Source organism: Leopardus geoffroyi, chromosome C3 (assembly GCF_018350155.1).
Source record: "Leopardus geoffroyi isolate Oge1 chromosome C3, O.geoffroyi_Oge1_pat1.0, whole genome shotgun sequence".
NCBI classification, from domain to species: Eukaryota; Metazoa; Chordata; class Mammalia; order Carnivora; family Felidae; genus Leopardus; species Leopardus geoffroyi.
In genome coordinates, this window is record NC_059338.1 from 103,980,232 (window position 1) to 103,992,547 (window position 12,316).

Here is a 12,316-nt window from a genome sequence, read left to right on the forward strand (position 1 = left end):
CTCAGATGTACTTTTTGGATACTGGTAAATCCCTTTCCAAAGGGGTTGTAAATGAGATATCTAAAACGTCAACCCAGATGTTTTAGCTGGGTCAGACTTACTGTAGTAACACTTGTGAAAGTCCTCTATTGCACCACTGTCAGAAGCAGCAAAAGTCCAGAATAAATTGGCATAAGAGGGTTCCCCCCGCCCTGGCATGCGACCTCTCACATGTGATCAAGCAGGAACCCAGAGGGAGAAGGGAGTGGGTTGGACATAAATGATGCTAAACTGTTCACATGGTGACTGTATCAGTCAACCCAAGGGCGGGTTCCTGGGGAGTGCAGAGTGACAAGCACTTTTGGACCACACTGACCTTTTATTCATTTATTATCTAACATAATTTCTGAACACAAAAGAACAATACACGTCTATTCGTTGTTATCATGTTTAAATAAGAAACAATTCAGCCTATAGATTTATGCTATGAACACTTCCTATCTGTAAATACCTTTGCCAGCCCATTCTATCACCAAGGCCTTACCATCAGTGTGGTCCCTAGAATGCAGCATCAGCATCCCCTGAGAGCTCTTTAGAAATTCAGAGCCTTGGAGCCCATCCCAGACCCACTGAATCAGAATGTACACTTATGACTGCAACCCCAGGTGATTCATATGCATATTAAAGTTTGAGAATCACTGCTCCAGGAAGCACGAACGAGATCCAATTATTAATTCTTTATTGTAGTAGCCTAACAGTACAATGCTATTAAGTTGGGTATTATTATTAAATTGCCAATTATCTACCCAGAAGAGAGCAACATGATGGTCAATGATGATATAACAACCAACATTACTTGTTGAGTGCTTAATATGTCCCTGGCACATATTTTGATGTCTTAAATCATTTCCTGTTTTGCTATATGTTTTGTCATTAATGCATTTTGATATATGTTATCTTTTTAAATTATCATAACAATGCTTGAGCTAAGTTTTATCAGTTTTGTGACTGATAAAATTGAGGCTTGGAAAAGTTTGGTAAATTAAGCCCAGTATCACTTACTAGTAGGTGTTAAACCTGGAATTCAGGCCCATGTCCATCTGACCCCAAAGCCCCAATTTTTTCCCATTTTCTCCACTCTGTTCAAGAAGAAATTGATTTACAGAGTTTGGAAATGCAGATATCAGGCTCGTATTTAATTGGCTTTGGTGTTTGGCCTTCCATTGAAGTTTTAATTTAAAGCATTATCATCAGTGTGTCATTTTTTATCATTATTAAAAGAGAAACACGTAGTTGGAGTGACGGCACCAAGATGGCAACATTCCTGACTTCGCTCCCCCTCACGAGAACAGCTAACATCTATTCAAAGATAAGACGCCACTGAGAGAATCCCAGAACACAGGGCTGAGGCTGAAGCACCCCCTGCACCTCACAGACCAAGACAGACTGCGTTACAAGAGTAAGAAAAGAAAGGGCACTTGGGTGGCTCAGTCGGTTAAGCGTCTGACTTCGGCTCAGGTCGTGATCTCGCGGTCTGTGAGTTCGAGCCCCGCGTTGGGCTCTGTGCTGACAGCTCAGAGCCTGGAGCCTGTTTCAGATTCTGTGTCTCCCTCTCTGACCCTCCCTTGTTCATGCTCTGTCTCTCTCTGTCTCAAAAATAAATAAACGTTAAAAAAAAAAAAAAAAAAAACAAGAGTAAGAAAAGCAGCTACATGTTGACCGCATTGTGCCACTCCCAGGCCAGTGCAGTAGAGACAATGAGTAGAGGTCTCCCTGGGCCTCTGGTTCCTCCAGGGGGAAAAGAGGATTTCAGGGGACTCTGCAGGGCTTCACTGTTGGGAATCTGACTGTGGTAAAGAAGGGAAGGGCTGCAGCAGCCAGCACTCGGATCTTGACAGAGAATTCATACCTGCAGTACCCAAGTAATAGTCCCAAACAGCAGCTTGACTCATCTGTACAACCAAGTTGGGGGCACACTCTGACTCTGACCATGGACCTCTGTGGGGTGCAGATCCGCCTGATTTAGATCTGTAAGCAGGGAGGTTTGCTGACCCTAGAGCTCGGTTTGCTCATGCCCAGGCAAGGAGCTGAGTCACCACTCCACCTGCTGAGGGACTGCCTTCCAACCCTGCCTGACGGGACAGGCTGGCAGCAACTCCTGGAAGCCGTGTGGCCCAGCAGTGCTCAAGCTGAGAGGAAGACAGGTAGACCTGAGCCAGTACCACGCATGGAGGCTCCCCATGCTGTGCATAGGCAGGGGATTAATTCATAGCCAAGGCTGAGGGTAGCTCCTGGCCCCTTGCAACCAGAGAGCCTGTTTGGGAAATTGAGAGTAGCTTCAAGGGGCCCCAACCTCTCCTGCGCAGGCAGTGGGGCTGTGACAGAACCCCACCCACTGTGGAGAGTGTCTTCTGGTCTCATCTGGCGAGAGGAATGGCGAAGAAAACACCTGGAAGCTGTGTGGTCCAGCAGCTCTCAGACCAAGAGAAGAGCAGACAGAAGCAATAGTTTGCCGAGCAAAGCCGATGAATGGCACTGTTTGGCCAGGGAATGTGGGGTGCAGTATGGCATGAGTTAAGGCAGCAAACAGAAAGCTTTACCAGTTTTAGGGCTACTTTGCCCCCTGTGCCTGGCCAAGGAATCTCACTTTATAGCCCCACTTGTCACTGAGTACAGTCTTTAGCCTGTCTAACCAGAACGCTTAACCAGAGCACACAGGAAGGTGCTCTGCCCATTCAACAGCCTTACAGTGGCACTTGAACAGAGAGCACAGCCAGTGGCGTCCCCCACCTGCAGAGTGAAACCAGTAGCCTCACCTGACAGAGAATTCAACGCACACCCAGGCTTGATTTGGGCCCTCAGACAATGAGCTGTAATGGCCTCCAGTCCAGGCCTGCTGCCCTGCCTGGGCAGGGAAGCTAAGTCGTAGTTCCACTGGCTTCTGAATACAGTATCCTGACCATCTAGGAAGCCTGACCACAGATTTCAGGCCAACCACAGAGCCCATCCTACAGCCTCACTTGGGTAGAGAACCAAGCCAGCAGTCTTATCCAACCAACTGTCCGCAGCCAGTGGCACACCCCATCCCTGTCCCCAGAACCCAAACAGTTGCGTCAGCCAAAAATAGACCTTAATAGCTGGCCCCCACCTGCCCAGACTCATTACCAGCAGACACACTCAGAAACCCAAACTGAGCGGACTGGTGAATTGTCTCTGTCAAAGCAAGCCTGTAAGGTCTGGAAGAGGACCCCAATTACTCTAATGTGCAGACTACCAACATAAGAAATCAAAGATTACAAAAAATCGGGTAAATATGATACCATCAAAGGAAACTAATAAAGCTCCAACAATTGACCTTAACAAAAATGGAGACCTATGAAATGTCAGACAAAGAATTCAGAATAATCCTATTAAGGAAGTTTAGTGAACTACAAGAAACAGACGGGCAACTAAATCAAATTAGGAAAACAGGGCATGAACAAAACATTTGATGAAGGCAATAGCAACCATCAAACAACAAACAAAACCCAAAAATCTTAGAGTTAATAAAATAGAATAATTGAACTGAAGAGTTTAACAGGGAGTTTCAGAAGTAGACTCGACCAGGCAGAGGAAAGAATCAAGGGCTGGATGATAGAACCTGGGACATTACCCAGTGAGAAAACTAAAGAGGAAAAAAAGAATGAGAGAGTGAAGAAAGCCAACAGGCATTATGGAACACAGTGAAAGAACCAAAAACAACATTCACGTTATGGCCATTCCAGAAGGAGAAGAGAAAAGAAAGAGGTGCCAAGTGCCCTTCCCACCCTGGGAAAAATGCTCACCGTGACTTCCTCTACTTTGAGTTCAGGCTATCGTGGAGGCTCCCTCTACTTTCCTTCATAAGCTGTTGCCATCTCTCCGCTTTCTGTCTTCCTAAAATCTACCCAGACTTCTGGCCAGCCCCGGTCCCTCCTTCATTCTCAGAGCAGTTGTGGGTTTGGGCCATCTCTTGTACAGCTTTGCCAGGGTTTGGGTGTGAACTGGGAAGAAAGAGATAGAAATGCACATTCGGTCCACCAACTTGAAGCCTGAGGTTTCCCTTTGTTCATACCTTGATGTTTTCTTTTAACACTTGCGATAAAAAGCAAAAAGCGGGTTACAGGAAAAAGAATAAGAATGTCATGGGCAAGCCATTGAAATTGGAGTTGCTTTTGACAATTTGCAAGGAATTTAAATTTCATGCTTATTTCTAGTCTTAGTTCATCTAAATTGAGTAACCAGAACTAGGTTAGTTCTCATCCTTCATGTGAGAAACCACTTTTGCAAAAATGAGGTAAGGGAACCAGAAGGCTGTACCTAGAATGATATCCTTTTTTCTTTTAGAAGCAGAATCTGCTTCCTTTGCTTCATACCCCACACATAAAGTTGGACCAACCAGCTGGATTTGTGTCACATATAGAAGTTCCCATCTGCCCGGCCCCAGACCGCTTTCACTCACTGCAGTCTTTGTCCAAATAGTGTATGTGTCAGTATGTGCCATTGGCTTCAGTGACACTTTTTCAACGTTTATTTATTTTTGGGACAGAGAGAGACAGAGCATGAACGGGGGAGGGGCAGAGAGAGAGGGAGACACAGAATCGGAAACAGGCTCCAGGCTCTGAGCCATCAGCCCAGAGCCCGACGCGGGGCTCGAACTCACGGACCGCGAGATCGTGACCTGGCTGAAGTCGGACACCAAACCGACTGCGCCACCCAGGCGCCCCTGGCTTCAGTGACACTTTTTATTTTGGTTTGAGTAGCTTTGGTTATACACGTTCCTTTTCTCCATATATTGGCATCTGGAATTATTAATGGCCTTTCAAAAAAAATATATCGTTTACCTTCCCCTCCCTTTCCAATAGAACATGGATTCACTGTTTTTCTGGTGCTTTATTTGTAATGGTGGTGACTTCTCTCAGAACTTACTTGATGTTCTACTTATGTATATCTGTTATAATTTATTTTCCAACTATGACTGAAATTTTTAATCCGTTTTTTTTAGTCTCCAGTTTAACTTGTCTCAATAGAGTTCGACTCTATTTTGTATCCATATTCTTGACTATAGGGTACAAATAGGACTCTCATCTGAATTTGTTAATAAAATGTTTTCTTTATACTTTTTACATAAAGAAAACCAAATTATTGGACACCAGATGTATGCTAGTCACAGGGCTCTAGGCATTGGATTTGCAAAAATGATGAAGTTAATTTTGATCCTCAAGTAACTTATGGTGAACTGGGCTACATTGTGGTTGGGGTTTTTTTGTTTGTTTGGGGTGGTTTGGCTTTCCTTATTGGAGAAAGCTTTACTTTCCAAGTTTATTGCTGTAAAATATACACTTCTATTACAGAGAGGTTTTAAATGTCTTATTTTCCACTTTATTTAAACTCTGTCTTTATTTACACTCTGGGTTATTTACCTCTCCTCCCCCTGCCCAGCCATATTCCTTTTGTGTTTTAAAAGATGGGGAGGAAGGTCCATCCAGGGGCCTTTCTCTCTCTCTGTGTTTGAGTTGACCGATGTTTGTTAGAGCTGAACAAGAGTAAGTCAAATCTTGTTATCTTATCACAAGCATGTTTTACTGATGCTTAGTAACCCGTGCTGTTCCTAAGGAAGGATTAATATGCAGCTCAATCAAGGTGATCTGAATCTCAGGCTTTCTTTTTTTGTATGTGAACATCTAAACACTCCCTTGGCCTTTAAATTTAGAGCAAGGTGATCTACCTTACGACCAACTGCAAAGCAGTTGAAGATTGGCCATTTTAAAACACTTTTTAAAAAGAATTGTGTAACCATAAGGAAACTAACATTTGTGGAATGTATTTGCTGCAGTAACAAAGTACCACAGATTGAGCAGTTTAAGCGACAGAAAAGAATTTTCTTACAGTATCAGAGATTAGAAGATCAAAGTGTTGACAGGGTTGGTTCTGAGGGCGGCAAAGGATGTACTGCGGACCTCTGTCCTTTGTCTGTAGACGACTATCTTCTCCCTGTGCCTTCACACTGTCTTCCCTCTGTATGTATCTGTGTCCAAATTTCCCCTTCTTAGAAGACCCCTCTCATATTGGATTAGGGCTTACCCTAATGACCTCATTTTAACTTAATTACCTTTATAAAGGACCCTCCAAATACAATCACATTGTGACATACTGAAGGTTAGGACTTTACCATTTGAATTTTGGCAAGGGGCACAATTCAGCCCATAACATGAAGTGAACCCGGAGTCCCAAGAAGATGCTAAGTACTTTCATATATATTGATGTATTTGATCTTCACAAAATTGCCACACTGGAGAGACATTGTGACCCCACTTCATAGAGGAGAAAAACTGAGACTAAGAACAATCAGTCGTCTTGCATACGGTCGCCGTGTAAAAAGTAGCAAAATCAGGATTTGAACCCAAATCTGTGTGATCTACTCTATTATGTTGCTTCTATGTGTTTTCCTTCTCAGTGTTTTCCTTTCTGTGTAAATGTAATATTTTGAACCAAAACAGAGCCCAGAAAGGTTCTACTCTATCCTTCTTGCTAGGAAAAAATAGTTTTATAGATGTGCTTGGCTTTCTGTTGGTAGCCAGTTCTTCTACTCCGGGCCACCTGTGCTGGCTTCTCTGCATTTTCCAACCTTTTATAACAGATCTTGGGACTTGACTAAGTGCTGTTCACAAATCTAGACAAGGTGTGAACATCTGCTCTATCACTTTCATCTGATAAATGCCTTGACATGTTTCATCATTTGGAAATCTTTAGAATCTCTTAGAGGGCAGAAGTCCTTAACATAGGAGATAGCATCATAAGTGCAGAGCCTTTTTTGGTTTTGGGCCAAACGATGGAGAAAGAAAGAGAGAACCTGTATGGGTAGACAGGGAATGATACAATGTGAACCTTGCTGAGACTGTGGGAGGAGATTAATGATGAAGATGCCCTATCTCCGGAGAGTTGTTGAAACCATGTGCCTCAAATGTAATCAGGAGAGCACCAGACTAGGACAGATATAGCACTTTTCATTACCAACCTGCTAAGCGTAGTAAATGGCACCAGTAAATGAAATTGGAAAATTTCCCAGCCACAACCACAAAGAGCTTGTGGTTGATTTAAACATTTAAAAACACATGCTCTTTACCAAGAAATGAAGAATAACACTTTTCCTGGTAACGCAATGTGTATGTACAATAAGTCAAAATACTAGGATTCTAATTCTGGTTATCATTTACTACCTGTGTGACTTGGGCAAATTAGTTAGTCTCATTGAGCATCAGATGCTTTATCTGTCACACCAGCTTGAGGGTTGCTGTGAAAGCCAAATGAGATATGTGAATTTCAAACTGTATTTGCAGTGCTATAAGATGTTAGATATTTTTGTTTTTCTTATTTTATTTTTGGCCTAAATCTAATAAAGCCCACAATTATGCTGAATTATCTAGTGTGATTCTCCAATTTACGAATTACCCAGTCCCTTCATTTTCCTTCCCTTTTTTACTTCTTGCATACTATCTGTTTTGTTGTTGTTGTTGTTGTTAATGTCTTAGAACCATTCTGAAATAGGAGGTAGAGTAGTTAGGAATTTTTAGCTTTCATTTAAATTTTTTAATATATTTGCAGATGTTTAATGAATGGGGAGACAGTTGAAAATAGCCCAGTTAATGAAGAGTTTGTTGTGTATACCAACACAGTGGCCTGTCACATTTTAAAGGTGTTAAAGCCTTCCAAGGAGATTACATGTCATCTGGTTTCAAAACAGTCCTGGCAGACTCCTGCTAGTTGCTGACGCTTTTAATTTTTCCTGAGAGCTAATAAATTTGTAGAACTTTGAAACTGTGTTCCCATCTCACCTTGATGGGCCAAATGATTGAATAGAGCATGTGATAAGAATCATTCCCACATGATGAAGCACCACGGAAAATCCTGAGTTGACAGTTTGTAAACTGATTGCGGATCAAGTCTCTGAGTTTTTCAGTGTCTGAGCATCTGTATGTTCTCTTGGGATAGGAAGGTCACTACATGCCTGCAAGTCAGATATTGGGTCCATCTTTCTATCCCTCCAGCAAATAGTACATTACCTCTTAGTTCACATGAAAAAGGATTGCGTCTTGTTCTACACACCAGAACGAGATACCGGTGGCATTTCTTCTTTCCTGGGAGTAGGGCAGAAGGAAAGAGGATGGGGGTGGGATTCAGCATGTGTGTGTGCTGTGTGTGTGTGTGTGTGTGTGTGTGTGATGAAAGTGAAAGATCTTAGCCATGGCTGTGTTCTTGGGGCATAACTTTTATTGACCATGTTTGGTACTTGGTTACTTAAGAAGCAAGATTTGTTAGGCTTCAGTAAGCCTTGTTTCGTGGTTTGCAAGAGGAAAGCGGGAAGAGATGATTTGGGAAGTAATAGGATGCTACATTCTAGTAGTACACGACGAAAGCAGCTGGTGGCCATCCGCTGTCAATACTCTCTGAAGAAATGAGTTAATTTCAGTTCTATATCGAGGATTTGAGCTGAAATCCGGTGACTGACTAGCCAGAGTGAGCTAGTTAGGTGTGCCAGGATCTGTTTACTCTGCGTTCACCTCTGTGGCTGCTTGGGGATGATCAGCTTGATGTCGGTGTATCTATTATTCCAACAAATGCTAATCAGAGATAGGATTCTGATTTTAAATTCAAATTTACTCTGCACTATTAGCTTTTCTAACACCGTTTGCTTGTGATGGCCTCATTTGCATGATTTTTAGAATATGCATTGCTGGCTACAATTATATTATCTGAGTGTTCTTTCTATTTAACATAAGTTTTTGGAGGAGGCTTTTTGTTTTTTGTTTTTTTTCTCAAGGGTGTGAAGAGATTCTCAGTCTATTTGCAGTAGAGATATACTGTGGTTGAACTCCATATGACCATGTGGTAATTGTCATCAGGGGTATAGCACAGAAGTTAGGAGTAAAAAATGCCCAGATTCAGATCCTGTCTCCTCCACTTCATTGATGGCATGTGGAGTACATGTAATGCAACTGTGCAGAAGTCATTTCACTTCTGTTATAATAACAGAAGCTATTTAAAAGACAAGCTTTTTCTTCATCTTTTAATGGAGATAATGATAGCACTTCCCCAGTATGGTTTTGAGATCCTTTCATTAGAATGGCACACATATCAGCCAGCATTTGCTAGATCATGCTGCACTAACAGATACATCTAAAATATCAATGGTTTATAACTGCAGAGATTTATTTCTCATTCATACTCATGTCCATCATTGGTCGGCTCTACCTCTGTTCCGTATTCTCTTCATCCTGAGGGACAACTGAAGAAGCAGTCTCTGATAGTCTAAGGTCAGACAGAAAACTCACTGTGGCTTTAACAGCTTCTGCTTGGAAGAAGCCCATGTTACTTCCATTCATGTTTAATTGGCCAAAGTAAGCCATGTGGTCAAGCATAGTATCAGTGAGAGCATATAATCGTCTACCACAACACGCACGGACATTGACTGGAACATAGTAGATGCTCAATAAGCAGTAGCTTTAATTTTTTTTTAAAACCAGGTATCATTCTTTTTTTTTTTTTTTTTTAATGTTTATTTTTGAGCGAGCGAGAGAGAGAGAGTGCGCATGAATGGGGAAGGGGCAGAGAGATAGGGAGACAGAAGATCTGAAACGGGCTCTGTGCTGATAGCAGAGAGCCCGGTACGGGGCTGAAACACACAAACTGCGAGATCAAGACCTGAGCCGAAGTTGGACGCTTACCCGACTGAGCCACCCAGGTGCCCAAACAGTAGTTTTAATTTTTAAATCCTGTTCACAAAAGGTAGATTCTAGTTTGGGATTCCTATCATCCCTCACTAGCACAGAGAAGACTAATATTTATGTTTGTCAGATGGTTCTCTTGAGAGCAAATTGAAGTACTGAATGCATCCTTTGAAATTTCCAGGGAAAGTGGTCTATGGAGAACCCATAGCGGCAAGTCTCAGCACAGATGGCACTCACTACTGGCATAAAGACTGGCACCATGCAGCCCACCATGTTATGGGCCCACCCCTGCGACCAGACCCATCAACGCCTGACTTCCTCATGAATCTATTGGCTAAGTAATCTTTGAGCAGAGGGGTGTGAAGCGTTTTGCCAAAATAAGGTGTTAGATGAGTCTCAGATTTGAATGTAGGACATCTTGTCCACCATCTGACCTTCCATCGACCTCCAGTGTCCTGTCTACTTGACATGATAGGTGCTGGGGACTCCCTTACCTGAGACCAACGAGCAGTGGCTTAATTATGACATGGTGTCAAAATCTCTCCTGGACGCAGAGAAATCAGATAATTTTTACTGAAGTTTGACTCTCTTCTAATTGTTTCCTTGCCCTTTCTATCCCGTATAGAACCGGGTCTCTTCACTGTGCTTTGTTTCTATCATTCACATATTCCTGAATATCTTTCTGTGCTGCTGTAACCCAAGAACCAGATGTGCCTGTATAGGTACATCTCTGAGATTATTCGCAAGTCAAAGCAGGCTATCTGTTGCTGGTGACACGAACATCCTCAGCCAATTGTCACACGTCTGCCCATCACAACATTGCCATTTGGGCAGGAGCTGCCTCTGTCCACGTGGGTCACTGAGGCTCATCTTTGTGTAATGCTCTACTCACCAGGAATTTTCCCTTACGTTATTGCCAGTGACCCTAATATAATTGTCATCTAGTACATGTCATCACTAATTTCTAGATAAGAAACTGAGCATTGAACAAACTCATAACCACAGAACCTACAAGTGAGGGAGCCTGGAACCAGTTTTTCTGGCCTGCACGTGATGGTGCATCAGGCTTCTTGTAAGGGTCTTATTTTCTTTTTTTTTTTTTTTTTTTTTTTTAATTTTTTTTTTTCAACGTTTATTTATTTTTGGGACAGAGAGAGACAGAGCATGAACGGGGGAGGGGCAGAGAGAGAGGGAGACACAGAATCGGAAACAGGCTCCAGGCTCTGAGCCATCAGCCCAGAGCCTGACGCGGGGCTCGAACTCACGGACCGCGAGATCGTGACCTGGCTGAAGTCGGACGCTTAACCGACTGCGCCACCCAGGCGCCCCAGGGTCTTATTTTCTAAAAGCGCTTCCTAAAATAGAGATGAGTATGGATGAAACACATACTTGAAACAGCTACTCGTTCTCCACTGCAGTTTTCTGACTTTCAGTTGAGGAGCTTCAGGAGAACCGGAAAGTTCTGGTAGTTTCCTCTTGACGTCTTTTATGTATTTATCACACACTCTGGTGTGTTCTTCTTTTCCAGTGGTGATCTAACCACAACAGGAACTGACCACTGCACTTTCAACACCTGCCAGAAAGCTCTTGGGAAGGATGATTTCACGAAGATTCCCAATGGGGTGAATGGTGTTGAGGACCGGATGTCAGTAATATGGGAAAAAGGCGTGGTGAGTTTCACGGGACCCAGCTTGTTTTGCTGAACTCTGTAACCAGGATCTGGCTTGTTTCAGGATCAGAGTGTTGCAAACTGTCAGAGAAAGGCTTTTTGATTGTTTTTATTACAGTGGAGACTGGGAATGCAGCACCATGACCACAGCCACCCCATTCCTCCAGGGTAACAATAAGAAATAATTTTCTTCCCACATAATTTAGTTCAGAAGATACATTGCATCATTATGCAGACATTAGGAGGTAAATTTAGACTGGGTACCAGGAGGATTACTCTCCAAGTCAGTGAAATGTTATAGCCCTTCTACTTGATTTCTCATGGTTTTGAATCCCAGTTCCTCATGCGTCATTGGCGTAAACACTTGGAATGACTGAAAATACATGAAGGATTTTTATTATGTTCATAATAAAGGAGAACATAAAAGGAGAAATTTTTCTTTTTCATGAAATTTTTGTGGATGTCTCTTTTTGAGGACCGTTGAATATCATATTTTTGAAACTTCTGTGTAAAGTCACATAAATAATAATCCAAAGTCTAGAACAAGAGATTATTGTAAATACCCACAATTTAAAATGTTCTCCCTGAGCATGGAGAAGAATCAAGTGGCTAAATGTCCATATGTCAACCTGTCCAGCCATTTGACAGGTGCAGTCGTAAAGATCAGCAGGGGGAGACTTGCCTGGTTACACCTGGGGCCACCATTGTCACACCATTCTCACCCATCTCTCAGAAACCCTCCCTTAGATGACATATTAACCATATCTCACGCCTCAGAATCCCCTCCACATATCATTCATGTCTCTTAATTATTTACCAGTTTTTGTCAATTCTATTTCTAACATGTCTCCTTATTTTTATCTTCGTGTTTACTACTCTAGTTTGAGGCCCGTCCCTTGTTTGGACTATTGCAGTAGTCTCA

The 12,316-nt window shown here is 42.6% G+C and overlaps 1 protein-coding gene across 2 annotated transcripts in view; it reads left to right on the forward strand.

The window, feature by feature from the left end:
- DPYS (dihydropyrimidinase) overlaps window positions 1–12,316 on the forward strand; it is an 81,226-nt gene that overhangs the window by 24,280 nt on the left and 44,630 nt on the right. For both annotated transcript variants that reach the window (XM_045453931.1, XM_045453929.1), the window contains exons 5-6: window positions 9,907–10,063; window positions 11,254–11,395. In XM_045453931.1, the coding sequence (XP_045309887.1) occupies window positions 9,907–10,063; window positions 11,254–11,395 (299 nt within the window). The remainder of the gene's footprint in view (window positions 1–9,906; window positions 10,064–11,253; window positions 11,396–12,316) is intronic.